The sequence below is a fragment of the Drosophila suzukii genome, chromosome 2L (genome assembly GCF_043229965.1).
Source record: "Drosophila suzukii chromosome 2L, CBGP_Dsuzu_IsoJpt1.0, whole genome shotgun sequence".
Lineage (NCBI taxonomy): Eukaryota > Metazoa > Arthropoda > Insecta > Diptera > Drosophilidae > Drosophila > Drosophila suzukii.
The window spans coordinates 21,162,454-21,190,030 of NC_092080.1; the positions used below are offsets into that span (position 1 = coordinate 21,162,454).

Below are 27,577 nucleotides of genomic sequence, written 5' to 3' on the forward strand. Positions count from 1 at the left end.
AGTTATGAAAAGGGTTTAAGATTGTTCAAAGTAGAGTCGTGATCTTAAGGAAGAAAATGGTGAAATGACCTACCGATGAATGTTTGAGCAAGGATACATATGTTATTAGTCGTATTCGTAGATATGTACATATGTACGTCGCTTCTCTGAAATTGAAACAATTTTTTACTAAAAAGGTGTAGAAAAGAATATGTTGTCTTGATATTCATGCATTAATAAGATAATTGTTGAGGGTAACGAATTTCCTACCCAAATATGCATTAAAGACATTTAATTAAAGTTATATTTTCCTCGTTTTCCCATTATTCAAATAGTTTTTCAGGGGAACTCCCACAAAAGACCTAGAGAATGACTATCGGAAACAGCCGTTGCGTGCGCAATCGATACATATCGCGAGGTGATACTTTGAAGTGCTCACGCTGCCACCTCCAAACTGTGCACATGGATATTTTATTTCTTCAAAATACAGTAGTTTAGTTTTTTTTTGTCGTAGGCTGTGAAAAGTTTAAGTGAAAGATTAAGAATTTCAGTACAAACGTTGAGCTGGAAGTTACCTTATAAGCCAAATAAATATAGACAAAATTGTGCATTTGCTATTAGTTATATTGTAGGTATGCTATCTGCTCGCAATTGTCAAGAACCACGATATCTAACTGCAGGATGTGTTTCGTTTTTCAGTTCTGCTTCCATTTATATTTACTTGGCGCAATTTTCTTGCTGGCAATGTAATCACACCGAGCTGACGACAAGTGCTAGTGACCTAGATTTTGGGAGTCCTGCGCTTGAGAGTAACGCCACACCACCGCCACCGCAATCCTGCTCCGTTCGCCAGTGCCAGTGACTGTGCCTGTGAATCCTTCCCGCAGCAACAAAGTAAAGGTCACAAATCGCGAGGCAAGTAAGTTTTTGTACATTTGACCTGGTTTACGGAGTGGTTTATGGAGCGCCCGGGGCTCGCAGGGGGTTAATATATAATGTATATTCACCGTCGGAGTGCCATCAGGCATTCTGCCTTCTCTCTATCCACCAGATATGATTAATCCGCATCCGTAATCTTACGTCCAAATCCGATCAGAAATCATTCACAGCATATAAACTTTTTTAAGGCCTTTTTTTGGGTTAGCGGAGTCAGAGATCACAACGAGCTTAGTCCCCCCACTATATATGACTGGGTGACCAGGATCTGACATGCGTAACAACAGCGGCTATAGTATCCCGGCCAGCAACAGTCTGAATCTGAACAACAATGGAGCCCCAGCGCCACGTTACTGCAATGCGGACAATACGTTTTGCTACTACAACTATGATAACTGCAACCTGATCGCTCCCACTTGGGGCAACCGCCAGAATCAGAATCCGAGTCAAAATCAAGTACCCAACCAGAACCACAATCTGCCGTCAAAGAGAATTCCCACCAAGCAAGGAGCCAGATCGAGCTACCATCAATCGGCGGCCAATTCGGCGCCGGATTCCTCAATCTATACCGATGCATTTGGCCAGCATTCTCTGGTCAACCAGCGGATAGCTGGCAACAAGAGCTGCGAGTACGTCTACCAGACTGTTCGGCGATCGGAGGATCAGCATTCCAATAGACAGTACAAGCTGACAAGGCCCTATGCCGCTGACAAGGAGCAACAGCCGATGCTGCTGCAGCCATCCATCGTTTACTTCGATCCGGAGCTAAAGAAACGGAAAGCCCGAGGGGGACGCGTGACGTCCGATTATCTGGACAATAGTCCGGACAGATATCGGGCCCTCAATTCCCCCTCACCAGAGCCAACCTGGGATAACATACTGTAATTTTGCAAATGCATTTTTGTTACTTGTCCTGCTTGTTGAAACTACATACCTCCAGTACACGCACACACACACGTATTTTGTTGTTGTTGTGTTCGAGTCTTACAATTACTATTTGGAAAACTACCGATAGATACCACACAAACTCTAGTTTCGAGTACATAACTATATACCCACAAACACTCATTGAACATAGATGTGTAAACAATCTGAACATATTCCTTTGTTCGCCAAGCTGTGATTAACCGCCTTCTGTTCTCGTTTTTCAGCTCAGAGCGGCCGGCGCAGTATCAAACGACGAATCAGCACTATCAGCACTATTTTTCGTACTTTTACAATCGTGGAGCGGAGAAACTGTCCAAGCCAACGTTTGGCGTTGCCAATAGCCGCAAACTGCCAATGAGTAAATTTCAAAAGCCCAGCGCCAGTCGCAGAGATTCTCGAGATGTAGATGACACCGTCATTATCGGTCGGAGAGACAATTCTGAGGACAGAAACTGGCAGAGTCCAAAATATGAGAAGCACGTGCTGAAGGAGAAGCTGCCGAGCAATGATTTGGAAGGCGATTACCTGGACAATGACTGGGGAGACCCTGGAAGTGGAGAGGATTACAGGGATATAAAAGAGGTCTATGACCCCGCTGTTGTTATTGATGACGGGCTGGAGCAGGTCCATCGGCGCTATTGCAGAATGTCCGAGAATGCGGCCCTGGATGATTGCGGAGATGCTCTGATTAATAACAACAATAATGAACTGAAGGTAATGCGGAAGGCGACGGATCAGCCCGTGCCCCGGTTGCCAATGACGCCAAAGAGGGCCAAAGGGGGTGCCGTGTCCGCCAAGAAGCCAATGCCCACGGTTCATCGGGTGCTGCTGTACAGCACTCAAAGTCCTCGAATGGGCCGCAAGCAACAGTTCACCACCCAGCGTCTCAGTATAAAGCCGCAGAGCGTCAAGACTCTGGGAGGAGGCGATGAGGGACAAACGGTCATATTGCTGGAGCCGGAAGACAAGCCAGAGGACAACCGCAGTGCCATAGACTTTGAGCGTAACGACGACTTCGACGAGGATGATGACCTCGACAATCGTAAGTATAGTTTTCCAAGTGCCCCTTTGAATTTCATTTTTCCAAATGAATGCAAAATTGCATTTCACAATTCATTCAAATTTCATCAACATATTGCCTCGTCAATGGCCGAAGTATTTTCCTCTTTATTAAATTGTTTTTATTTATTCTCCTCGTTTTACCCAACAGTTTCAAATTTCGACGAAAGCGACACGGCAAGTGTACTGTCGGACACGGAAGATGGCTATCGTGCCCATGCCTACAAGCTCACACACTCGGTGGATCGATTTTTATCGCCCCAAGGCACTCCCAGCTTTTCGTCTTCTCAGTCTTCCGAGGACGATCTTAAAAATCCGGAGTCCCTCCTAGTTCCCAGTTTGTTTCCCTACGTGCCCCCCTATTTGTCCTTCTCGTCGAACACAAAAAAGGGTCCCCGGGTGCCGCCGGATCTTCATCGAGTACTCAAGTGGCGCATCACAAATATAATGCCAAAGGTCGTTCGGCTGATACTCGCCAACAGCGGGATGCGAATGCTGAAGAGTGAGTTGGTTAACATAATCAGACTACAATTAATTTGAATTTTTACCACAGAAACCAACGATTGGATGGGTGTGTGGGGCAAGCACTTAAAGTCGCCGTGTTTTAAAGCCATTCGTTCATATCAAAAAATAAATCACTTGCCCGGCTCATTTCGTATTGGCCGAAAGGATTCGTGCTGGAAGAACCTGCAAAGGCAGATGGGTAAGCACAGCAACAAGGAATTCGGATTCATGCCGCGCACATACATTATTCCAAACGATCTGGGTGCATTGCGCCGGCACTGGCCGAAGTATGCCCAACGAAATACGAAGTGGATAATAAAGCCACCAGCTAGTGCTCGAGGGGCTGGCATCAGAGTTATAAATCGATGGGGCCAGATCCCCAAGAGAAGACCTCTTATCGTGCAGAAGTAAGTAACATATAAAGAGGAATACAGCTCGAGTTTATATAAATCGTCTTTTAACATATTAATTTGTGTTATAGGTACATTGAACGGCCACTTCTTATCAATGGAAGTAAATTTGACTTGCGTCTTTATGTCTTGGTTACATCCGTGAATCCCTTGCGTGTTTTCATGTACCACAACGGATTGGCACGATTTGCTTCTGGTAAATAATTGATATCTATCATTTAAGCAATGTATTAACCAACTATACTATGTGCAGTGAAGTACAGTGCCAAGACGGACACTTTAAACGATCGGTGTATGCATTTGACCAACTACAGCATCAATAAGTTTTCCTCAAACTATTCGAAAAACGAAGATGTCAATGCCTGTCACGGGCATAAGTGGACCATCAAGTCTCTGTGGACGTACTTGGCAAACCGAGGGGTTCGTACCGACTGTCTGTGGGAAGCTCTCAGAAGTTTAGTCCTTCGAACGATTCTCGCTGGCGAGAATGGCATTAATAGCATGATAAGAGCAAATGTAGAGTCAAAATACAGCTGCTTCGAGCTGTTTGGCTTTGATGTGATTTTGGATTCCGACCTTGTTCCTTGGCTTTTGGAAGTAAATATATCTCCCAGCTTACACTCGGAACTGCCACTAGATGCTCATGTGAAGGCGCCTTTGGTTCAGGGCGTCCTTAATACTGCACTGTACAACGTGAGTAGTGACTTCCTACATTTGGAGAGATTGTTACTGAGAATACTGCTTTTATATTAATAGGTACCTCCAAAACTATCTTTGGATAAGCAAAAAGAACTGGCTGCAGAATTTTCATTTCCTCCTGGCACACAAATGTGCTATGATAAACGTCTTTATATCAATTATTTATCTCGCGAAGAAAAGGTTAAGCATAACACCTTCACAAGAAAGTCTATGGAAGATCGGAATGAGGTATGACGAAGGTTTTATAATATCCTGAATCACGTTCAATGAAACTAATTTTGTATTACAACAGTATGTAAATGCGATCCTGAACAATCTAACTCCCGATGATGTGAGGTGCCTTATCATAGCAGAGGATGAATTAGCGCGGTGTGCACCCTTAGAGCGCATTTTTCCAACTGATCAAACCCATAAGTACCTTAAATACAACGACAGCCCGCGGTATTACAATCGCCTTTTGGATGCATGGGAATCGCGCTACGCTAACAATCGCACGGAAGGCATTGCGTTGTTGCGCGACTATTGTCAAAACAAATATCATCTTCAGGTCCCAACACCTCCAGCCAAAAAGGTGAGATCTTTATTCATCAATGGCGCAGAAGCTTTTCACAAGACTCATTTGAATAATTCGTAAATTTAAAACAGATTTTGATAGGTCCAGGATATTTCATAAATCTTACGAATTTCATAATTTGGTTATCCTATTTTGTTTACCAAATATAAATTGACTTACATATTTTTTTAAACTGAGTGCGTAAAGCACTTTTTTCTATACACACTAAGTATTCTCCTGTTTATAATTATTTTATACACAATAGTAATGTCCTAAAAATCAGTTAAAATATTCATAAATTCTCGACTTTTGTTAAATTTTGAGGGCTGTTGGAGATTTATACAATCGTTCTTTTGGCGGTGCCGCGCTCTTTGCCATCGTAAGTTTTATCTGTTGACCACACAGAGTCATCGTAAAATAAAATCTCGAATATTAGTAGATAGAAGAAAACCAGTAAGCTTGTTATAATATCGTATTGTCTTTATTTGAAATATATCCAGGACAACAAAGTGTATTTGTCATCTCTACTGGTTAACTACCGTAACGTAAAATATTTTGTTTTCTTTACCAGTAATGCATAGGTAAATAACGAAGCTTAAATAAAGTTAAAAAGTAGAGGGATGGTCAAATAGTGATGTTCTTTTTTGCCTAAAGGCCCCATACTTAGTTCTAAATCAAAATGTTTTATGTACTTGAAATGTTCTTAGAGAAGTTATAAAAAAGTGTTCACCGAATCCATATGTATTGCATAGCGTTTTCCTCTTGTGTTTTTCTGTTCGACGTTACCATCGCTATAATTTCTTTTTATGTCTCTACGTATATTGAAGTATATTGAAGGTGATCACACTGCATACTCCTTACACCTGAGTCCAGAACAAGAATTTCTTACAACGTCAGGTGGGTTTTTACACAGTAATTCCACTCGAACAGCTGTCCATAACTAGCTTTTCCAACGCTGACCTCAAATCTTTCACAAAAACATAAATCAATATTGGACCATCGTAAAATAACAAGCCTGAAGAACTAAACCAATAGCAAAAGTAGTGTATGATAAAATTTTCATTCAATCACCAACAAACAAGGTTAATAACCCTAAAGATTCTGTGTCTTTACTTTAATCTTATTTGTCCAATAAATATAGCTCACCAAAATATTCTGGATCATTTCTTAATAGTGATCATTGGATCATTTGTAAATAGGGATGGGTTATGAACAAAAATGTTTACGCAATCGAAGAGGCGAAAACTCTGGAGTGATTAGAGACAAATCGTACCTCTCTATATGTCAAAAAATAAGTAACTAATTGTACATAAAATTCGTTTTAATTTGTCAGTGGGTGTCATAGTTTTTTTTAATTTTGTGAGGATGGTTGGATTACTCATTGTTCTCTTCCTTGCAATTGGTCTAATGAAACAAAAAATAAATAAAAACGATAAATATCAATCAGATGAACATTTTGTTGATAAACTTTATGCAAAAACTTGAATTATTATTAAGATAAATCAGGAGTTAATACACTATTAATTTTAATTTTATCTCAGTGAACACGAACAAAAACTTACAAATGTCTACTTTCCGTCCATTTACATATGTCAGACCAAAGTGTAGTGTTCAATTTGATTGCATTATATTTTAGACCAAATCATTTTTAACGATCACATATTTAGTGCTAGTTATTCTCGATTAAGGTTTTCCACACTCATTTAGTGCTTTAACAACACGCAAAAGTCTTAGGTTTAACTAAGAACTGTCATTATTATTATATATTTACATATTTCCAGTAAAAAATATTTTTTCTTAGATTTAGTTGTATATTGTTTGAATTAAATCAAAACATTTCTTCATTTTGAATCCTTGCAAATCATCGCAACGTAATCCTTTTCTTTTAAAACAAATAAAACGTTAAAATGTTCTTTATTATCTTATCGTTGATGCAAATTAAATCAATGTGTTTTGCTGTAATTGTAAATTTGCAGGATTACTTCATCAAGTTTATGAGATGGATTTTAAAGTGACAGTCGCTGCCATCGTATTATTGGTAGTCTTTATTGTTATCGTTAGTGCAATTACATTAGTATTAATAACATATGTATATATTTGATATTTAATATTAATAAACTCTAATGTATTTGTAAATAGGTTATTCAAATATTTAAATCAAAATGTACTCTGTTGGGACATTACCGAAATTGCATAATTCGTAACTAAATTGTGATCTTGTTTTATAAAATAGATTGGAATAGTGTTATTGCTACAAGTGAAAATATTATATAATTCTTAGAAATCAGTAAATTCGTTGTAATTGATTTATTATGGTAAACTGCCAGTCATTTATAACATAATAAGTGAGGTGTTTACAAACAAAATTATAATAAAGTCTAATAAATTCTCCATTAACGTTAAGAAAACATAGTGTTGTATTAATTAAATAATTTAAGGTCTTACACAACACATTTAACATACATCTTTTTACACTTGAAGGCGGCTTTGCCCATGGGCAAGGGTTCTGCAGATTGTTTGTTGTTTTAAAATGAAAATTTTATTTTTTTCCATTGGGAACACAACATTTTAATTGTTAAATAAGTGGGCGTTAGAAGGATCAAACTGCAGGTTGGGAGACGTTTTATAAAAAAATTTAAAAATGGGTTTCTATTCTCTACAGTATTTTTTAATTTGCGACACCTGAAAACAAAACTACAATTTCTGCCACAAGTTTTCAAAATGGAAATTTTACTTAAATTATTAAATGCACTTACTTAGTATTTAAAGCAGGTTTTAAGACAAAAAAAGCTATGATCGGACAAGAAACCGGTCAGAGGAATCTTTTTTTTACATTTTAAAATTTTGACAGTGTAAGAAAGTCTAAAAATCATTCAGCAAGTGGTCAAAACTTAAGCACCATTGCTAAAAAATGTATCGCAGAAAATGTGCTGTCGCAATTTACAGACCGATCCAACCGACAGTGTAAACAGCAAAGACACCAAGAGATTTTTATTTTTATTAATAACGATTTCTACCGAAAATGTATAAAAAATGTAAATCAATTCACCTATGAACATCTATCACTAAACACAATCAGTGGATATCACCTAGTCCTCGATTTCTAAGCAATACCTATAAATAGATATTTTTTAAAAATAACTTTTTTTATGTCAATCGGTAAGTACTCACTTGTCACAATAAAACAAACGTACGCATTAAAAATAATTCTTAAAAATACTTTTGTAAATTTGTTAAATTTTTCAGTTTTGGAGCTCTTTGAAGTAAAAATGTATTTAATGTCCATTGAAAGAGCTATCAAACTTGAATTTTATTTTTGTAATTGATTAGCTTAAATTTACATTAAACGATTTTTATTTTAGAGCCTCTTCCTGTAGTTTGTTTTTTTATATAGAGAACCAAACATTCAAAGTACGTTGTGTTTAGAATACTTCCATTATGTGATTTAATAAATTTTGTATTATGTGATCTGTTATAAATTTTTGACTCCTGCTTGCTACTTTAAAAATCCCTGCATGCCTGTGACCTACGCACTGGTCAAAAAGTGCATTTATTTATGAGATTGGGTTTTATACATAGTCCTTGCATATAGTTGGTTTTAAAGCTTCGGAAATCCGATAGTATTTTTTAATCCTTTTTTATACTTAAATTTTCTTTTTAAAATTGTGTATAAGCTTATATTTAACATCTAATTTCACATTTAGGACTTGAACGATGAAGAAGTAAGCTTAGTGACGCCAAAAACTGTAAGAGATGAAACCGAGTCTTAGCATCTGCATTTGTTGACCAGGTAAGCCAAACCATTCAAATGTTTGATTTCAAAAAACAATTTAACATCATTTCTTTCCTCTTTATAGACATTTTATTTGCATCAGAAACGGCCTTTTTTACTGATGAACACTCCGTTTGGCCTGTAGCAAACTATCTCTGAATTAAAATTATATATTAGGATACACGGCATTGCACGTGTTCGGCAACCACTGAAATTTGTATGTAATTCTAATACAATTAGTAAAAGTTAAACAGTGAATTATTAAATTGTATGTTAAACAAGTTTATTAGTACTTTTTAAAATTCTCATACTATTCCTTAGTATATAGTATTATATATTATGTTCTTGGGCAATTTTAAGTTAAGAATAATTTCCTTGTCTTTTTATGAGTGGTTTTATACCCTTGCAGAGTGTATTGTTATTTTATTCAATAGTTTGCAAAGCAGAGAGACAAATTTGACCCTATAAAGTATTTTGCAATATCGGTCTGTTCGTTTTCTAGCAGCAGGCGGCACCTTGAGGAATAGCTCTGCTCGTTCTCTGCCGACTTACAGTGTGCAACAGCAAATTTCTCACATAAACTAAATGTTATAAACCATATCATGCAGTTCAAAATATATATATGTACGGGAGTGTCACAGAAACCTCTTCCGGCGAAATTCTTTTGAGACTTGTATTAATGCCTGCGTCGAATGTACGCCCCGAATTTCGCTTGAAGAGGTTTCTGAATGGTTTTATATACACTTACTACTGTGGGCAACAAGTAAGGTGAATTCGTTTGTAAAATGAAAAATCTTTGTTCTTCTACATGAATTTCATACCCTATAAAGTAGTCCCCTCCCGATAAAATGCACTTATGCCAATGTTTTTTCCAGTCCTCGAATCATTCCGAATAGTCCCTTCCCGGAATAGCAAGCCAATCGCGGCTTCTTCGACTTTTTTTATCTCAATCGACTCGAAACTCATTCCCCGGAGTGGAATACCAAGAAGTTACACGGAGCCAAATCAGGCGAATACGGTGGTTGCTGAACGATATGCGTCGAATTTTTGGCGAAATGGTCACAAAGGAGTTAAATGTGTGCAGTTGCATTATCGTGATACCAAGAATTAGACGCAACGCTCAAACAATGATCCTTATTAATAGTCTGAAGTTATATTCATACCTTTTTTTTTTAGATTATAATATTCAAACTCCATATTCAGATCAAAATTCATTTTGTTTGGTAGAAAAATAAATGTGCATTCTTTATTGAGTCCAGTATCCATTCATTGTGATACAAATTATGTCAATATAAAATCATGTCGTAAAATGTTAGAAAGTTTAAAGCAAGAGTCATATGTTTACAAAAAGTACAACTGGTTCTCCAATCCGGCTGAAGGCGCGCGGTTAATACTTTCGGCCACGAGGAATGCCAACTTATGGGCGTACTGGCACACGGCGGGGACCCGGACAGTTCCCGAAAAATTGTAGTACATATGGGTCATCTTGTAGGCGAGCAACTGCAGCTTGTCGGCGCTCAATCCCATGTTGTCTGATATGACGTTGTAGCTGGTGGGCGACACCGTTCCTTGACGAACTGCCTGCGACACCAGAAAGAAGTCATAACGCTCTGGTAAGGTTATAACATCATCCACCACTGTGCCCGGAAGTGGATTACGCTTGTTGACGAAGTAGCGCGAGTTAATGCGCTTGGACACGATGATAAATGCCATGCGACAACCCTCCTCCTTGCCTGCGGACTTGTAAATTTCGTCCAGCTTGGCCTTCAGGAACTTCACCTCGGTGTTCACAACCTGGTGGAGCTGGCCATCACCGACGCCGTCGCGGAAAAAAAGAATGCGCTCTGGCAAGGCACCGTGGTGCTCCCGGTAGGCCTTAAGAGCCAACGTCATATTCATCGACATTTGGTCGGACAACTCTTGGCCCTTCATGTGCTCAGTCACCGACGAGAAGTAACGGCAAGATGTCCGCTGATCCATGGTAGCTACCAAAGCCCCATAAGACTTGTTTTTGTTTTTCGATGAGTGGCACACATCGAAACCGACAGTCATCAAGCCGCGAACTGGAAGCTCGATCATCCAAGGAGCACCCATCAATTTGGCGTTCATCTGGATAACCACCTTCGTGGCAATCGACATAAGGCCAGCAGACTTTTCCGGGCGAGGCGCAATCACCTTTAATGTCACCACCTGCGACGGCACAGGTCTGTCCACGCAGGTGCGTTTTTTGATGCAGCTATACCTGTTATGCAATAGGAGAAAAAGTTAGAACTGGCTCAGCATAATCTTTAAAATCGAACGCACTTCTCTTCATTAGGAGCCTTTATCACAACCATCACTATCTGTGGGTCCTTGGCCACGGCGTTATCGATCGATTGAGAGTAAGTGCCATTACGGTCGTCCTTGATTTCATCGCTACAAAAAGGAGCGCATTAAATAAGTACTCACAAATAGTTTTGTAATACCTACTAGCGAGGTTCAGAGATATGCATCCTCATTCCGTTGGCTGCCCGGATGCACATCTTAACAAACTCCTGGGTCTCGCGCAAATTTCGACCCGGAGTGATCACATACCACCTCTTGATGTCCACGTGACTGAACATCGAGGAGGAGCGGAACTCGTTGGTCCAATCGGCGCGAGCGTCGCACAGGAATCTCTTGTTGTTGCCGAACACGATTTTCTCTGCTGGCAGCACGCGAGCTGGAATTTCCACCAAGGCGGAGTCCAGTTCTACGTTCCAGGACTTCAGCGTTTCAGTGCTTTCCTTGGAGGACTTCAATCGCTGGTTGAAGATGCGCAGGCGCTCAATGCGACGATCCGGAGTGAGTCTGGTATGCTCGCTCATGGCCTTCATCAACCTAGTCTCACGAAGACCGACCTTTGGAGGGGTTTTAAAACTAAAATCCTACTCTGAACTTACCGGAAATTGGCGCGCATTGCGTCCGTCATTCCTGTTGCCCGAGCCAGCTCGGGAATAAGCATAATGAGCTGATCAACGCCTCCACGGATATTTTTCTCAGTGGGACGAGACACCACCAAAGGTTGCTTGAAGTCTCGGATTGTGATGTTGTATCGCTAAAAAAAATTAAAATTAATTCATACGTTTTTACTTGTTGTGTATTTCACCTTTTTATAGTACTCCACATAAGAAATATCACCATCCTTGGTATTAAATTTAGATGATGGCGACGAATTAAAATCGACATCGTCAACGCGATAGGTTTTGTTGTTGTAATCAGTTAAAACAATCATGCCTGTTTAAAATATTTTACAAACGCATTTGGTTAAATATTATAAAATGATAAGGGTTCAAAAATAATTATGCTGGTTCAATAAAGAATTCACCCATTATTTCACGTTTAAAGGCGGTTTGATAATCGTCATTGTCGCGAATAGCCTCGGATAAAATGTTATACAAGGTATCGGTTCTCATCACCTTGTGTGCCACCTCAGTACACAACAATATATCACTTTCGTGTTGACGAATTGATGTCTGATATCCAGGCCAGAGTTCCATGCGGTAGCTTTCCAAATTAATCTGTTGTTAGTAGTGAAGGAAAAGAAAAATTCAATACATATAAAAGTTTAAATATGAATTTAACTAGCCAACCTTTGCTTTAGGATCAAAAAAGTTGCGAGAAACCAGCTGCAAGTTCAAGCCTTCCATGGCTCTGCGCAAAATTAGATTGAGGACCTGGAACTGCTGGTTATCAGCTGCCTCCACGGACCCAACAGCCTTTATTTTAATCTGGTAGTTTTCCCCCTCACGACTCTGTGTCACAAGCTCCAGAACATAGGGACTGTTTTGCACAGGCTTAAACTGAGTGGTGCAAAATAAAATGGTTCCGTCAAATATGTAGCCGCCCAGAAGGCTTCGATGATGGTTCATAAAGGCCCGACGTATACGCGTATTGTCCACATCAGGAACAAAATCAACGCGGTACTGGTATATGGTCCAGTTTGGGCGTTTCAAAAGCTTGAAATAGTTGGTCTGAACAGTAATTCTCGTTCCAGACACTCCATTCTTGGTTGCCAGTCCCTGCGGCCGGGAGTGTACGACATCCGTGATCAGACGCCGTCCACGCACAGATCCACGAGGATCACCTATTTCGATTAACGTAAAAGGGTCTATTGAAAGCAAATAAAGAAAATAATACAGCATTACTGACCTTCAGAGCTGTGAGGTTCAACCTCGCTCGACTTGGTCTCCAAACTGCGCATTGTCTCCTGCTGTCTTATTGGGACATCACTGGATGAACCCTGCCCTCCCGAGGCTTCATTTCTGCCCGATTGAGAAGAATGCGGAGACTGACCCTGAAAATGCAAGATGGTTTTTGAGTGTGTAACAAATTAATTTAATATTATTATTATTATTAATAACATTTCAGGTGAAATACATATGTTACATAGGGGCTGTAGTTGTCAACGACGACGATTACTCTGCTAAAATAAATATTTTTTTAAATAACTGATTACATAAGGGAGGTTTTTAAAAATCGACAAATCTATAGCAGTTTTAATAATGTTTCCCGGAGTCTCTAAATTTGGTGAACATGGCACAACTACAGCAGACAAGTGTACTAGAAACATGGAATTTATATTAATTTTTTGTTGGATAAAGGGTATTAAAAATTCAGAATGGCGCGAGGAAAATCTATATACAGTTCGATTCCGTTAGAATGTATGTAAGTGCAGTTTTTATAAATTTGTAATTCGCAACGGTTTCACTTAACCTTGAACCAGGTTCTTGTTTCTCATTTATTTATTAAACAAAAATTAAGGGCAGTTGGATGAAAAAATGTTTTTATTTTCAAATAGGTCTTAATGCAATTTGATTTGCCGGTTTTTGTTGTGCCCTGCAATAATTTCAGCAGAAACAACACATACAGCACTTTTGGTGCTGACTGAGACAATTTATACTGTGGGAGAACCTGATCCTTTCATAAGTTTATTTTATTTTTGTATACATATTTCTGGCTCTACTCTTATCTTATTTGTTTACGTATGTATTTATGCCAAGTATGTTGTCAATACATATGTTCATAAGAACAAATTTGTAAATTTAATGTACATACATACAAGTTCAAGACTTTTCATCAATGGTTTGAGATATAGGAAAGTACATACATGTTCATGGATGTACAAATGTACATATGTGTTAGACCAGCATTTTAATTACGCTGATTTTGCATTCAGATAAGAGAGTCTCGCATTGCGATGCACATGCTTAAAGAGTGTGCAGATGATCAACAGGCTCTTTATCACTCATTAGTAATTTAATGTTCAACGAAATAAAATAAAATATTTGGGGGAACGCAAAAATCTCTTCCGATCAAGGAAGGTGCAAATTGTAATGATGTATAGTTCAATTCTACGCGAAAATTAATCCTTACCAGTTGGGGAGCCATTCCGCGGCCTTCTCCTTCAGTGCGCTTTTTTCCGCGTCCCAGTCCCCGAGACATGGCAGTATTTGGTGGCAAATTCATATTTCTTTAACTTTAACTTTAACACTTTTTACTTAATAATAATTTTATCCTCTCCACTTTGCACTTAAAGTTTTCCGCCGCACCATGCAAGTGCCAATGAAAACGGAAATGAACGGGACATTTGAAGACGCCCAGGGCTGGAGTTCTAATTTAGTAATTCAGCTATCGATTGTGCTTTTTGTGATAACTTCTGCATTTCTGAGCACATTTGCAAAGAAGTTGTTTCTTGGACGAAAATAATATTATTACAAAATGTTTATATTTAAAAAAAGTTTTATATGTATATCGATTAATTATATTATTATAGTGAAAAAAATCAGCTTATTCAGATTCTTATTAAAGCAATACAAATTATAATTCTTTATAAAAAATATAAGAAATTAATAATAACAAAGAATTCCATATTTGTAAGCAAATACATATAAGTTTTTAAATCTTTAAATTGATATGTCCTCGACTGAGAATATTTTTTCAATAATTATATTTTCCAAAATTAATTTACAAAATATTGAGATCTGTAAGTAAAAACGTCTTGCAAAAAAAAAAGATGGAAAAATGTCAGGGCATTTAAAAAATTTTAAATTCAAATCTGCTTAAAAACAACAAGTCTTTTAACAAACAATTTCATCATAATTTCACATGCAACATAATCATGATTTTAAAACGAATTAAAAATCATACGTTTATTAAAAAAAAAAACGTGTAATCGGATGATTTGTTTATAAACATATGCCAACTTTATGATATTGTCGTGAGATAAAAAAAAATATTTGAAATTCTGAATTTTGTATATACACATTTTATTTTTCGAATACATTTTTTGCACTCTAATCAACCATGGAAGGGGTGAGAACAAGATTACTTTTTTTTGAACCGCCCTAATGTACATGTCTATATCCCAGAGTAGAATATGCCGAAATTTCTGAAAATGATGTTTGTTTGGAAGTAGCTAACAGTTTAGGGAATACCCTAAGCGTTTATGTCAATACGGTAGAAATATTCTCGAAAAAGTGCAAGCACTATAAGGTATCGAACTTCCTTTTTAATGGTGCATACTTACAAACGAGCATTTCCCCATCGAAAGTGAAATAGATTGCAACAATAAATTATTTAATTAAATATGAGCAACAAAATCAGAAAAACAAAAAAAATTAAGTTTGTCTCATTTATTGTAAAAATCAAAGAAAAATATGTATTTGTATACAAATTAAAAAAAAAAATTTGAATGTTCATGTATGTTTTATGAGTTCAAAGATTGCTTTTTATAGCGCAGTTTCGCAATATTTTCCATATGGAATTAAATATTTAATAAGCATCATAATAGCATAACAACGCATCAATAATTAAATTTGCGATTGCTCGTTATCCTTGGCGGTTTTATTGCTCAATAGTTGTATTCTTCTTAGAAGATAAGTCTTCCAATTTGAGTGCATTTAAAATCAGTTAGTTCTCAATGAAAGCGAAACAGTTACCTAAAGAAAGTTGCATGAACAATACTAATTTTTTCATCCAATCCCTCGCATTGGCTACAAATGCGCAGATATGTCCATTGAACTGGCAACAAATGCTGTTTCCTTGAAAAAAGGTAGGATTAATAAGAACAAGTTTTAACTGAAGATTTGCATGCGTCAGAGGAAAGCAGCAGGGGATTATATCTATCTCAAACGACAAAACTTCTTGGAGGCACTATTGTAAGCCTGGTAGATGTCGAACCCTAAACCAGGTTATTGGTCAATAAGAGAAAAAGTTTAATGCATTCGGACAGCATTAAAAATTCACTATTCTTTTAAAACAAGTTTTCAAATACATTAAATTAGACTTTAATTTTAGTTTAATCAAGACTTTGGAAACCGCAATGTCTAATCCAGACACGATATCGCAGTGTAAAATTACCTTTTAAGTAAATACCGAGGTAAGGCAGATAGGAACATATGAAAATAAATATTTATCTTAGCAATTCCTTGTATCTCGAAAATCACTATGTTCAACACATTTGTAGCATCACTACTTTTCTTTGTCGAGCTTTATGTGCTACCACACACACAAGATTCAGACACACCACAATTCTTATTGAAAGTTTCGGCCGTTGGTTTTATTATTAACATTTTAGGTTGAAACACATTATAAAAGTCTAAGACTCTAGCTTCACAACGGTCGTCTTCTCGGACACGTACAGACCGTCAAGGAATTTACGGATATCCTTGTTCTTGACGGTGGTGGACTGCTGGATGAGGGCGGCAGATCCGGAGACCGACTCGATGTCGTTTCCCTCCACGATGAGCTCGTCCTTCTGGGCAGTGGAGTTGACCACGGTGACGCCAGCTGCCATTTCGACACGGCGGATGTACTTCTCACCCAAGAAGTTACGGATCTCAATGACCGTGTTGTTCTCGGAGGTGACGCAGTTGATGGGGAAATGGGCGTACACAGCGCGCATCTTGTACTGGAAGCCGAACGTGACTCCTGGGGATAGAGAACAAGGTTTACATTAGTTAAATTACTTTTGATTGAGCCTATCTGTCTATCCATATGAGAGCACACTGGTGCAATGGAAACCAAGAAATTCTTTGGTACTCAAACATTAAGTAGGTAGAGAAATGTGTTTTGGTGGCTAGGTAGGAAAGTGTTTATATGGTGGTGGTTTTCAAGAAGCAGTGTCTGGATGTAGACTTTGGCGTATAGGAATAGACTAGCAGAGGTTTCCTGGATAACCATGTTTAGAATAAGAAAGTATTATAAAACCAGTAGCAGAACACATCCTTTTTCTGATTCGGTTAAATACTTAGACTTTAGGAAACTTTTCCATTTGTTTAGAGTCCCTACACTAAGTCAGATAGTTGATTACTGGTTGGACGGATAGGTCGGACATCCTCCGTGTGTTTCTGTTAAGTTTCACCGTGTTGTTACGCACCCTTGATCATGTTCTCGATGTGACTGCAGACGGTGCGCACGGCGGCCAGCTCCTTCTTGGTGCCGAACCACTTCTCCACCTTCAGGGTGCGCTTGTCGGGCATGTACATGTCCAGGGCCAAGTGCTTGAAGCTGCGCTTCAGGGTGCCGCGGGTGCCGGTGATGGTCACCACACGGGCCTTCACGGAGGCCTTGATATCCTTGGGGATCTTCACGCACTGGTTGGAGTTGATGGTACGCATGTTGATGACACTGTCGGTGGAAACGAGATGTTAGTTTATCAGATAAGATAGTCCAGTTAGCAGGTGGATCAAAGAGCATTCCAAACACCGAATCACATAATTTACTTTTTGCACCAAACACATTATTTATGTGTAGTACACATTGTGTTTTTGGGAGTATCCATCATAGCGGAAGTCCGTAACAAAAAGGCGGCTCCTCACTTCACAGTGCCACACGCTCAGTTGCCAACTTAGTAGATCATTAAATTCGATGTTTGGGTACACTTTTTCACACAAAACTTACGCTCCGTTAGTCCCTCGTTTGTATGACACAAATTCTGGATGGACTCCTCGCTGCAATGGGTGGATTTAAAGATATTTTGGGTTAAAATTTTAATAAAAATATAACGCGGAACACACTGCTCACCGGAAACGGGGAAAAGAAAAGAAGGGAAATTTAATGTGGCTGTGTGAGGCGCACAAAAGGGGATAAATATTGCCCGCCATGTGCCGTCTGCGTGCTGTTAACGCGTTCAAATTGTGCTGTTAAGCGCACATTTTCTTTACAGAACTAATATAACGACTCCCGTTTTCGATTTATTATTGTTTGAAGAGAAAAATTAAGGAATTATAAGCGGCTTTGTAACCAACATGCACCAATAAGAAATACGTTTTACATATTTTTATAAAAAGATTTCTTTCAGGGAAAGTAATCCCCATTTAAACCCTTATTTTAAAAGACCTGGAATTTGTATTACTTGTGCATTGAATTTGAATTGTTTCTTCTTAATTAATGTGTCCAAACTTCTAATACTATTTTTAATTTACTGTTCAATAGCTGTTACAAAAACGGCTTTCTTCGACTTAACAGATCATCACACCTGTTGCGCATTTAAGCCCACCTTGCTACCCATTTCTATCGGTCAGTCGTCGATGTCCAAATTAACTTAACTAAAATTGTAAATTTTTATATTTTGCATAGTCTTTAATTATTAATAAGTTAAGGCAAGCAACAAATATTTTTTCCTATTTTATTTTAATGTAAGTAATGCGTATTTCCAGCTTTTTTATAAAAACTGTGGTTTCTAAAGTTTCAACAGTTTTGAGGTTGTTGAACTGCTAAGATGCAGCTGACTAAAATCAAAAATTCGGGAATTAACCATTTTAGGGAGTACCCTTAATATTGTTACAATCTAACAAGCGTTAAAAAGCTTTTTAATTGCCTTTGCAAGAGTAAAAACGATTTTCTGTAATCAACGATTTAAGTTATAATCCAGTTAACTTAAAAAAGTATTAATATATTATGATTACATTATGTAAGATTGCGAACTAATTCCGATTGAAAACTTAACCAGCTTCTAACTCATCTTTTATATATACATATATATTATAATACAAAAAATATATTAAGTATGATATATAAATATTTTTGAATTTTTAAGTGAACTGGTTCCAATCTGGTTCGTTCGGTATTCAGACAGGCGAATACCTCCAATGCACGCGACGTTATGGGCAGCACTGGCACAAGCAGAAGGCGGGAGCGTGGGTAAATCAGCATCAGCCGGCCAAAAATTTGCAGATTATTTGTCCATCTATTGTAATTGTTTGAGCCCGTTTTCGAATTTTCCCTCGCACCCGTGTCAGCCCGCCCTAGTATAGTCTAGCACGATGACAGCTCCGCAAGCACAGCTGGACTTTTTAGTGACGGCGGGAAGTATGCTGGAATGGCATGACAATCTGGACAGGAATAAGCCGGGTCTGCTGGAAGTGAGTACCAATTCGGATAGTTGCCCCCCTTTCGATAAACAGCGAGTGTTTCCTTCACAGTTGACCGGCGTTAGTCAGCATGGACGAGCCACGATGAGTGGGCTCAATGACTACGATTACCAGAGCCTGTCGTTCCTCAAATCGGATGAAACACATAACCTACAACAGCTGCGGACGGTGACCAAATCGGCCATACCCAACGAGATCCTGGAGCACTTCAAGCGTACGTATTCCTGGCACATATCTCCTGATTTGCTCTTGTTTCAATCTCTACTCTCCCCTTTGCAGACATAAAATGCCACTGCACCATGGGCCTGTTCCCGGAAATTGGTCGTGCCTGGCTGACCATCGACTCGGAGATCTACATTTGGACCTTCAACCAGGCACGGGACGTGGCCTACTACGATGGACTGAGCCACTTGATTGTTAGCGTTGGCCTGATCAAGCCAAAGGCCGGCGTTTTTGTGGAGGACGTCAAGTACCTCCTGCTCCTCACCACGCCCATCGAGGTCATTGTCCTGGGCGTCACCTTCGGCGAGGGTTCGTGCAACGAAATGCAGCTGATGAACAAGCCCATCTTTGTGATTGCCACCGACAACGTGTCCATAAGCGTCATCAAGGGCACGGACGACGGGCGCATCTTTCTGGGCGGTCGCGATGGCTGCCTCTATGAGATATTCTACCAGGCCGAGTCCAGTTGGTTTGGCAAGCGCTGCAAGAAGATAAACCTCTCGCAAGGACTGGTCTCCTTCATGGTTCCCAGCTTCCTCAAAGTATTCTCGGTAATCTTAGCCACTAGCTTTGTGAAACAAGTACTCTAACTCAGTTTGATTTCCCTGCAGGAAGTGGATCCAATCGAGCGAATAGAGATCGATAACAGCCGAAAGCTCCTCTATATTTTAACGGAAAGAGGTGCCATTGAAGCCTGGGACATTAGTACGGACTATACGAATGCGCGAAGGCTAGGAAGGATCACCCAAAACGATATTACAAACCAGGCAGTTAGTCTGATCACGTAAGTGCAAGTTTCGCTGTCTTTTGGACACCATCACCTATAGAATCTAAATGTAAACTATCGTAATCACTTAAATTTCCTTCTTAGGACTGTGGACCCGTCCATTTTCAAAAGTGTCAAGGCCATCTGCCCTCTGAGTGCTGACGATGCCGGCAAACTGCACCTGGTGGCTGTGACGCAGTGCGGTGTGCGACTTTACTTCTCTACCACATCTCTTAATGTGCAGCAGCAATTCAATGCCACAGCGGTTAGCAGTCAGGGCGACAATACAGGATTTGGTCAGTCGGTAACGCAGCCACCACTGTCGCCCGGGGCCGACGCACCAAAGGGACTGTATCTGCTCCACGTACGTTTGCCACCCGGCTACACTCCAAATGCCACCACCAACAAGCCAAAGCAGGTGCATGCCGCGCACTACACAGAGGGCACCATGTTGATGATCACCACACAGCAGCAGGAACAGGACCTGCTGTGGTCAGTCAGCTCGGCTCCATCGGTTAACTTTACCTACCTAGTGGAGTCGACGGCTCTGGAGAGCCTGGATGGAGTGGTCTGGGGTCTGGCCGAGGTGCAAGAGTCGTCAAAGCGGCTTCTAAAGTCCCCCTTGAACAGTGCCCGCCACTCGCGCAAAGTTGCGCTGCTCACCAACCAGGGCACACATATTATAGAGCTGCTCAAAATGGTCGACGTATTGCGTCAGATCCTGCTATCCTGTCATGGACCCCACCACGAGGAGGTGAAGATGTTCTTCCAGTCGCAGAACCAGCGAGAGGCGTGTGTCACCGCTCTGTTGCTGGCCACTTCGGATAAATATCGTGGCGGCGATATCGCCTTGTGGGCCACCCAGGCGTTCATGCTGTACGGCGGAGAGCCGTGTTTCCAGCATCAAAAGTTCCCCAACGCCAGTAACCGCAACTTGGCGAATCAAACGCTGGGTGTAAATACGACAACGGGGAGGGAGCGACAGCCCATGTTTATGTCAACGCCAATGCCAAATACCGCGCACAGTCCAATGTCTTATCCTGGATCACATTTCAATCAGCCAATCAGTCCAAGTGAGTTAAACTGGACCTCGGGAGCATCAATTAGTCAAATTTAACATGTAATTTTCAGTTGGGAACATGCAGCCCTCGCAGGTGGTTAGCAACGAGAATACACCAATTGTATTTTCGGCCAAACACGACGGACTCTACCTGTATGTCTCGCGGATGTTGCGTTCAATTTGGCAAATGCGCTGTGTGAATGAGCGTTTCTGCTCCAATCTGACCTACAGCGATTGTACCCTTTTGCAGGCCGATCTGCGCTCCTTGCGTAGCTTTCTGGAAGTACACTCTGTGCACGATATTTCCTGTAAGTAGTACTCCGCAGATGTAACCAAATGCGCTTTTCGCACATTCAGTACCTAAAAATTTAAGGGTTAACCCTATTAATTCAATACTTTTTATTCCAGCGTCTACTCGAGTTTCATTTGACCCCCATTTGGAAAGAACCAATTCATACAACACCATCATGATGAACAACACTCTTTTGCCCATTCCGGAGCAACGAATTTTATCCGATCAAGCTCAAGTGGAGGAAAAGCGATCACTTTCCGCACTCAACCTCTTTGTCAGTAAGTAAAGTTAATGAATACTATTTTTGATGTAATCTAATTGACATCTTTTAACAGAACATGCCTGCGAGGTAATATCACTTTGGAGCATCCTAAACTCGCATTCCTTCCAACTGATTTGCCTGCAACTCAGTCCCGAACAGCAAAAGATGTTGAAGTGCTGCACCTTCCGTGACCTGCTACTCACACGTTCTGAGGTCTGCGCATTCTTAATCATCTCGCTGATTAATCTGTACCTCAAGGACAAGGCGAGCGTATCCGAGGTGTCCAAGAACTTGCGCGAGAACTGTCCGAATATCTACAGGCATGAGGATGATGTGACCTACAAGGCCACTGAGCTGTTAATGAATGCGAAGAACTGCACTTCACCCGCCGAAAAGGAGCAAAAGCTGCGTACCACCCTGCAAATGTGCAAGGAAGCTGCTCCCACACTGCCACTGCATAGCATTTGCCAGCAGTTCATTTCCGCCGATTTCTTCGAGGGCGTGATCGAGCTTTCGGCCGTGTGTGCGTCGAAAAGCGATCCGGAGGAGGTGGGCGTCCACTTCTACAACAACGGAGAGCCAGCCGAAGATCGCGAAGGCTACACCTGCTTCGCCACAAGAATGACCTACTACAAGGAGGTGCAACTTATGCTGGACCATATCTACCAAGCTGCATGCAACAAGTCGCAAGTTCAGGAACAAGCGCAATCGCCAAGTCAACTCAAAGGCAAAGCCTCCGATACTAGGAACACTGCTAAGCAAACGATCCCCAAAATTGTGGCTCAGACCCTGCGGGTCAAGGACCCCCTGATCCATGTGACTCTCTACGAATGGCTGCTCGCCCACGACATGCTCAGTGAACTTTTGGACGTGGTCGAGCCCTCGTTGGGAGAGTTCCTGCGCCGCAGTGTGTCGCGAAATGGAGAGAACGTCGTTCTGATCGATTTGTTGTGGAAGTATTACGAAAAGAATGGCCATCACTCCCAGGCAGCCCAGATATTGGACAATTTGGCTATGACACGCAGTGAAAACATAACTCTGGAACAGCGCATCGAGTATCTAGTGCGTGCTGTTATGTGTATGCGAAATGGGAACGTTGGCTCTTCACTAACTAATGGGATATTCCTGAAGGAACTGGAGGACAAGGTAAGATATCAGGGATTATTGGATAAACAACGCATTTATATTCTTACATTCAAACTATTTAGCTGGATATTGCTCGAGTTCAAAAGGCAGTGCTTGTCGCAATGACGGAATTGGCTCGCCATAAACTGGAGGCTTCCACGGCAGTAAAGGAGTTAAATTACGCGCTGTACGATATCACGCAGCTTTACCAGCATTTTGCCGAGCCCTTCGACCTCTGGGAGTGCCAATTGTCCATACTAAATTGCTCCCATCATAACGACCCCCTCCTGATCGAGTCGGTCTGGGGTAACATTATCAACAGCGTTGTCGAGGAACCGGGCACAACTCTGGAACGCAGCAATAGGTTGTTCACGAAAATCGAACTTTTGGTGAGAGAGTACGAGGAATCGGGAGCCTGCTTTCCCTTTGCTTTTCTCATAAGGGAGCTGGAGATCAAAGCCTGCCAGCTGCGCCTGCCCGAGGGAATAGTGCCGGAAAAACTAGTAAGCATGAATCTGGACGTTGAACTGCTCCTGGAATACTATTCGAGGTACGTGGAACTCAGTTATTACCTAAAAATAATAAAAATTGTTACGTTGGAGATGATTACCCCTGATAATCAATTAAATACCTCTTTCAGGATGATTTCAATGAACGAACGTGTTTGGGCAAATGAAGGCAACGAGTGGCATTTGATCCAATCCGCCATACGAGTGGTGTCCCTCCTGGCAGACAACGCACAATCCATTTGGTACCGCTCAAAGTAAGTGCAGTGTCTAGAAAAAATCTTTAGTTATCTAACACGGTAATATGCTTTGCAGAAGACGAATTATTGGCAAGGCTCAAGATATAGTGGCCGGCTGCCTGAATATTTGCTACCAAAAGCCAGACACAAACCGTCTTCAACAATCGCTCAAGGAACTTCAGAGTCGGCTGCAGCGATTATTGGTTTAGAGCCCCTTTCCTCCTTAAAATAATTATTTTGATTGAATTTGAAAATGCTGGACTAGACGTTAAGTTTGACTGAGATATATATTGTATTTGTATTAAAATGTTAAATAAATTGATTTCCCCACAGTTCGTTGCATGAACTCATGAGGTGTCCATCATTTTTAGGTGTGCTTCCGTCAGAATGCATTTGGTCATGTGGCAGGAGCATGGGACTGGGTGCTCCTCCGTGTTGGGGTCCAGCAGATCCACTTCCAGGTTGTACTTGCGCATGTCGGCCGCACTGCGCTTCATGGTGATTTGAAAGGCTATTGGTGACTTTTCCTCCAGATTCTCGCAGGACTCCTCGGGCAGCACGACCACACATTGCTTCCAATGCGTTGGCGGGGAGAGGGGGGATGTGCTCAGAACTGAATCTTCGCCAGGGAATCGCACATCGAACCAAATGCAGAAGCCCTGGTGGTTCCCCGCCTTCTGGGCCGTCACCACCTCCTTGAACTGTATGCTGTCCAATTCGCTGTGCTGCACGTCCAGCAGATTCATCCAGTGAAAGACGACGCCCTCGTGGAGAAGGTCTTGCGGATTCAGATGAGTGATCTCCGGCCTGGCCGACTTCTGGGCTCGCAACTTGCTGGCAAAAGTGTCCATTTTGATGCCATCCACATTGTGCCAATCGTCGAAGAGCGACGGCACCGAGCAGGGCGCCACGAAAATGGTGCACTCGCTGGGGAACAGGAGACCGCCTTCCTTGAGGAACTTGTCCCGGGCCAGCAGAACGGAGTCCAACATTCCCTCGTGCAGCAGGTAGAAGCCCATCCACTCGGACACTATGATGTCCACCTTCTCCGCCTCGGCAGGCAGCACAAACTCCTCGACCCGGGATTGAATCACCTTCACCACGTTCGTCAGACCGTTATCTTCGATCAGATCCAGGGCGACCTTAGTGGCCACATTGGATGCCTCCACGGCGTAGACCAAACGGGCTCCCGCCTTCGCACAGAAGGCGGACAGAATCCCAGTGCCGGCGCCTACATCCATTACGATCTTATCTTTGAACAGATCCTTGTTCCCGAGAATAGCATTGTAGTAGGCGGCTTGTCGAGGCCGATCCTTCAGCATGAGTTCGTGGATCTGGCATAATGGTCATTGTCAGTTGTGCTGTGATATGTTTGCAATAAGTCTGAGAACCTTACCTCCAAGTTTTCATATTCATCGAAGTAAGTATTCGCCATCGCTGCAGAGAAGAGTTATCAAAACATTAGCGGATCGGATCAGGTGGGGATTTTCAAAACAACGTGCAATCCAAGTAGGACCGTCGCAGCTTTCCAAGAAGCAAAAACTATAAGGTGTGTGTACGCGCTAGGTCTCAAACGGTATCACCAAAAACTGCGGAGGGAGACGCGACTAAGCTAGCGAGGACACCCTCCCTATATTTGCATATTTCCTCCACAGCCGAACGGTCTTATTGATTCATCAACACTGTATTCCGCCAATTTGTAGACGCTTCTCATCCCGCCAATTTTTGCAAGTAAGCTGAATGTAGAACAAAGGTTTTAGGAAGTCATATTAAAGTCTAATTTGTTCTGCCCCAGATGCCATCATCGACCAATTGCGACGACATTCAAGTTGCCAAGAAAATGAAGTTCGAAGACAAGTGCGTGCTTAAATTCGCAAAGCTCACCGAAAATGCCCTGGAGCCGGTAAGAGGATCAGCCAAGGCGGCGGGAGTTGACCTGCGCAGCGCCTATGACCTGGTTGTTCCTGCCCGAGGAAAGGCGATCGTAAAGACCGATCTGCAGGTGCAGGTTCCCGAGGGCTCCTACGGACGGGTGGCCCCGCGATCTGGACTGGCCGTAAAGAACTTCATCGATGTGGGTGCCGGCGTGGTGGACGAGGACTACCGCGGCAACCTTGGCGTCGTCCTCTTCAATCACTCGGACGTGGAGTTCGAGGTGAAGCGTGGCGACCGCATTGCCCAGTTCATTTGCGAACGCATCTTCTATCCGGAACTGCAGTTGGTGGACAAGCTGGAGGACACCGAACGCGGCGAGGGAGGATTTGGTTCCACGGGCGTCAAGGATCTGCCGGCGGCCAAAGCCCAGAATGGCAACGGACAAAAGGCAGCCGAACCGGAGGAAGCTGCTCCCGCTCCCGCTCCCATTGCCACGTAGAGGAGAAACTATCGTAATATTAAGCACATCGTATTTATGGGCCAACGTTTCCTACGCCCTTCATGTTCATAATCCAAGGAAAGAGAAAAAAGTTGAATAATGTGTATTTATTTGTCTATTAAAGGCTGCCAGTCTACCAATGAAAATCAGAGGTTTTCTGTTTCATATTGTCATCAGGGCGCCAGGAAGATTAGGGTCTATTGATACGGTGATCACCGTAACTGGATGCTTCAGTTCCGAAAAAAAGAGGGACATGTCAGACGGCAAAAAGTTTTTTGTTTTTTTTTTGTGCCTAAAACTCTGATGTCAGCAGAGAATTCGCTGCAGCGTAGAAGACTGCCGACAAAAGTGGTCGTGAAAACAGAGGCAGATATTCGGAGATTTCCCTCTCTTTCCTTGTCGTATAATCTGCCTGCACTCCGCGCTCCCAAATTTCGGCCGGTCCGTTATTCCTTTTTTTTTTGCGTCCCTCCATTATGTCGTCGGAAAAATTTAGAGGAGCAGCGACATGTGAATACCCTAATATTTTAGGAGCGTTACTGTATTTAAAAACAAGGAAGAACGTTATAGTCGACTATCAGATACCCGTTACTCAGCTAAAGGGACCAAAGGGAAATGGGGATATGCAAGCAGCAAAGCGAGATTGTAATGCGCCACCTACCCGCGATCTCAATATATGGTTGTATGGGCGGTAGACAGATTTAAGCGTTTTGGGCGTTAGAGTGGTCGTGGCAAACTTCAATGGATAGATATTGACGAGACTAATACATATCAGTTAACATTTTTTATCTAGCATGAAAATTGTGGGTCTGAGCGGTTTGTGGGCGTTAGAGTGGGCGTGGCATATTCGCGTGACAAATTTGCGCTGCGTGCGAGGCTATGGAATCTAAATCTGAGATCCCAATTCTCTATCTTTGATAGTTTCCAAGATATCCGCGTTCATACTTACGATTTCTTGAGGTTTGTGGGCGTGGCAATTTTTTTTTTTGGGTCAATCGACAGGTATTGATGAGAGCTATACATTTCATTTAAAATATTTATTCTAGCGTCAAAACTGTAGGAGACACAGTTTTGGGCGGTTTGTGGACGTTAGAGTGGGCGTTCCACCCTGCTGAAACAAACTTGTGCTGCGCAGGAATCTCAGGAATATTTATGGGGTCGGAAACGAATCCTTCTACCTGTAAGATACTTTCCGAAGAATCTAGTATACCCTTTTACTCTACAGGTATAAAAACAAATAATGTTTATTTATAAAAGTACATTTTTCGATCATGATTAATTGAATTTATTTATAATTTTATGTTTACGTATTATTAAAATATAATTTGTTTGTTTAGTTACTGAAATTTAGTCCTTTCAAATTTATTTAAATATTTAAAACATTTTAATATTAACTTTTTTAAAAAATTCATGTTTTTTTTTGTTTTGTTTTCTACTCAAAGAGTAAAAATTATATAGTCGGATATTTTTCGACTTATAAAGGGTATAGGTGCAGTGG

The 27,577-nt window shown here is 41.2% G+C and overlaps 6 protein-coding genes across 13 annotated transcripts in view; 3 read left to right on the forward strand and 3 right to left on the reverse strand.

Moving 5' to 3' along the window:
- Nucleotides 1-419: 419 nt before the first annotated feature.
- Nucleotides 420-9,120, forward strand: TTLL4A (Tubulin tyrosine ligase-like 4A). Of its 7 annotated transcripts, XM_017088720.4 has the most exons (13): nt 421-611; nt 679-898; nt 1,107-1,796; nt 2,067-2,884; nt 3,053-3,403; nt 3,455-3,812; nt 3,887-4,011; nt 4,069-4,508; nt 4,572-4,742; nt 4,807-5,085; nt 5,895-5,964; nt 8,772-8,857; nt 8,925-9,120. In XM_017088720.4, the coding sequence occupies exons 3-12, from the start codon at nt 1,189-1,191 to the stop codon at nt 8,783-8,785; spliced, it is 3,234 nt and encodes a 1,077-aa protein (XP_016944209.3). In that variant the 5' UTR covers nt 421-611; nt 679-898; nt 1,107-1,188; the 3' UTR covers nt 8,786-8,857; nt 8,925-9,120. The 7 variants fall into 7 exon arrangements, with proteins under 7 accessions (XP_016944183.3, XP_016944192.3, XP_016944209.3 ...); XM_017088694.4 differs by lacking the exons at nt 8,772-8,857; nt 8,925-9,120 and adding an exon at nt 7,044-7,384 and having other exon boundaries at nt 420-611; XM_017088703.4 differs by lacking the exons at nt 8,772-8,857; nt 8,925-9,120 and adding an exon at nt 7,044-7,384 and having other exon boundaries at nt 420-607.
- A 933-nt stretch (nt 9,121-10,053) lies between these two features.
- aub (piwi like RNA-mediated gene silencing protein aubergine) lies at nt 10,054-14,438 on the reverse strand. The gene is made up of 9 exons (XM_017090153.4): nt 14,234-14,438; nt 13,010-13,154; nt 12,451-12,944; nt 12,186-12,378; nt 11,967-12,094; nt 11,761-11,915; nt 11,309-11,698; nt 11,144-11,254; nt 10,054-11,081 (listed from the first exon to the last, which is right to left on the reverse strand). Exons 1-9 carry the CDS (start codon nt 14,324-14,326, stop codon nt 10,181-10,183), a joined length of 2,610 nt encoding a protein of 869 aa, XP_016945642.4. The 5' UTR covers nt 14,327-14,438; the 3' UTR covers nt 10,054-10,180.
- A 1,952-nt stretch (nt 14,439-16,390) lies between these two features.
- The window catches only part of AstC (Allatostatin C), a 104,822-nt gene continuing 93,635 nt past the window's right edge, over nt 16,391-27,577 (reverse strand). For both annotated transcript variants that reach the window (XM_070998715.1, XM_070998706.1), the window contains exons 4-6: nt 17,762-17,811; nt 17,238-17,488; nt 16,391-16,789 (exon numbers count right to left, since the gene is read on the reverse strand). In XM_070998715.1, coding sequence (XP_070854816.1) covers nt 16,458-16,789; nt 17,238-17,488; nt 17,762-17,811 — 633 coding nt within the window. In that variant the 3' untranslated portion in view covers nt 16,391-16,457. The remainder of the gene's footprint in view (nt 16,790-17,237; nt 17,489-17,761; nt 17,812-27,577) is intronic.
- Nucleotides 18,971-24,051, forward strand: Nup154 (nuclear pore complex protein Nup154). The gene is made up of 11 exons (XM_017089586.4): nt 18,971-19,224; nt 19,285-19,447; nt 19,513-20,006; nt 20,067-20,239; nt 20,327-21,294; nt 21,353-21,589; nt 21,690-21,851; nt 21,909-22,981; nt 23,044-23,510; nt 23,601-23,723; nt 23,782-24,051. The coding sequence occupies exons 1-11, from the start codon at nt 19,126-19,128 to the stop codon at nt 23,912-23,914; spliced, it is 4,092 nt and encodes a 1,363-aa protein (XP_016945075.3). The 5' UTR covers nt 18,971-19,125; the 3' UTR covers nt 23,915-24,051.
- Art8 (Arginine methyltransferase 8) lies at nt 23,974-25,259 on the reverse strand. The gene is made up of 2 exons (XM_017089587.4): nt 25,102-25,259; nt 23,974-25,039 (listed from the first exon to the last, which is right to left on the reverse strand). The coding sequence occupies exons 1-2, from the start codon at nt 25,138-25,140 to the stop codon at nt 24,053-24,055; spliced, it is 1,026 nt and encodes a 341-aa protein (XP_016945076.3). The 5' UTR covers nt 25,141-25,259; the 3' UTR covers nt 23,974-24,052.
- Nucleotides 25,307-26,228, forward strand: dUTPase (Deoxyuridine triphosphatase). The gene is made up of 2 exons (XM_017072845.4): nt 25,307-25,436; nt 25,501-26,228. The coding sequence occupies exon 2, from the start codon at nt 25,501-25,503 to the stop codon at nt 26,077-26,079; it is 579 nt and encodes a 192-aa protein (XP_016928334.3). The 5' UTR covers nt 25,307-25,436; the 3' UTR covers nt 26,080-26,228.

Excerpts from the sequence above, each read along its gene's own strand:
- TTLL4A (XM_017088694.4), top strand. The coding sequence starts at position 1,189 with ATGCGTAACAACAGCGGCTATAGTATCCCGGCCAGCAACAGTCTGAAT. Across the intron at positions 4,012-4,068 it reads ATTGGCACGATTTGCTTCTG|TGAAGTACAGTGCCAAGACG; the intron begins GTAAATAATTGA and ends TACTATGTGCAG. Across the intron at positions 5,086-5,894 it reads CAACACCTCCAGCCAAAAAG|TATATTGAAGGTGATCACAC; the intron begins GTGAGATCTTTA and ends CGTATATTGAAG.
- aub (XM_017090153.4), bottom strand. The coding sequence starts at position 14,326 with ATGAATTTGCCACCAAATACTGCCATGTCTCGGGGACTGGGACGCGGA. Across the intron at positions 12,945-13,009 it reads TGAACCTCACAGCTCTGAAG|GTGATCCTCGTGGATCTGTG; the intron begins GTCAGTAATGCT and ends TAATCGAAATAG. Across the intron at positions 11,916-11,966 it reads ATGTGGAGTACTATAAAAAG|CGATACAACATCACAATCCG; the intron begins GTGAAATACACA and ends AATTTTTTTTAG.
- Nup154 (XM_017089586.4), top strand. The coding sequence starts at position 19,126 with ATGACAGCTCCGCAAGCACAGCTGGACTTTTTAGTGACGGCGGGAAGT. Across the intron at positions 20,007-20,066 it reads GCTTCCTCAAAGTATTCTCG|GAAGTGGATCCAATCGAGCG; the intron begins GTAATCTTAGCC and ends ATTTCCCTGCAG. Across the intron at positions 23,511-23,600 it reads CTCCTGGAATACTATTCGAG|GATGATTTCAATGAACGAAC; the intron begins GTACGTGGAACT and ends TACCTCTTTCAG.
- Art8 (XM_017089587.4), bottom strand. The coding sequence starts at position 25,140 with ATGGCGAATACTTACTTCGATGAATATGAAAACTTGGAG. Across the intron at positions 25,040-25,101 it reads ATGAATATGAAAACTTGGAG|ATCCACGAACTCATGCTGAA; the intron begins GTAAGGTTCTCA and ends CCATTATGCCAG.
- dUTPase (XM_017072845.4), top strand. The coding sequence starts at position 25,501 with ATGCCATCATCGACCAATTGCGACGACATTCAAGTTGCCAAGAAAATG.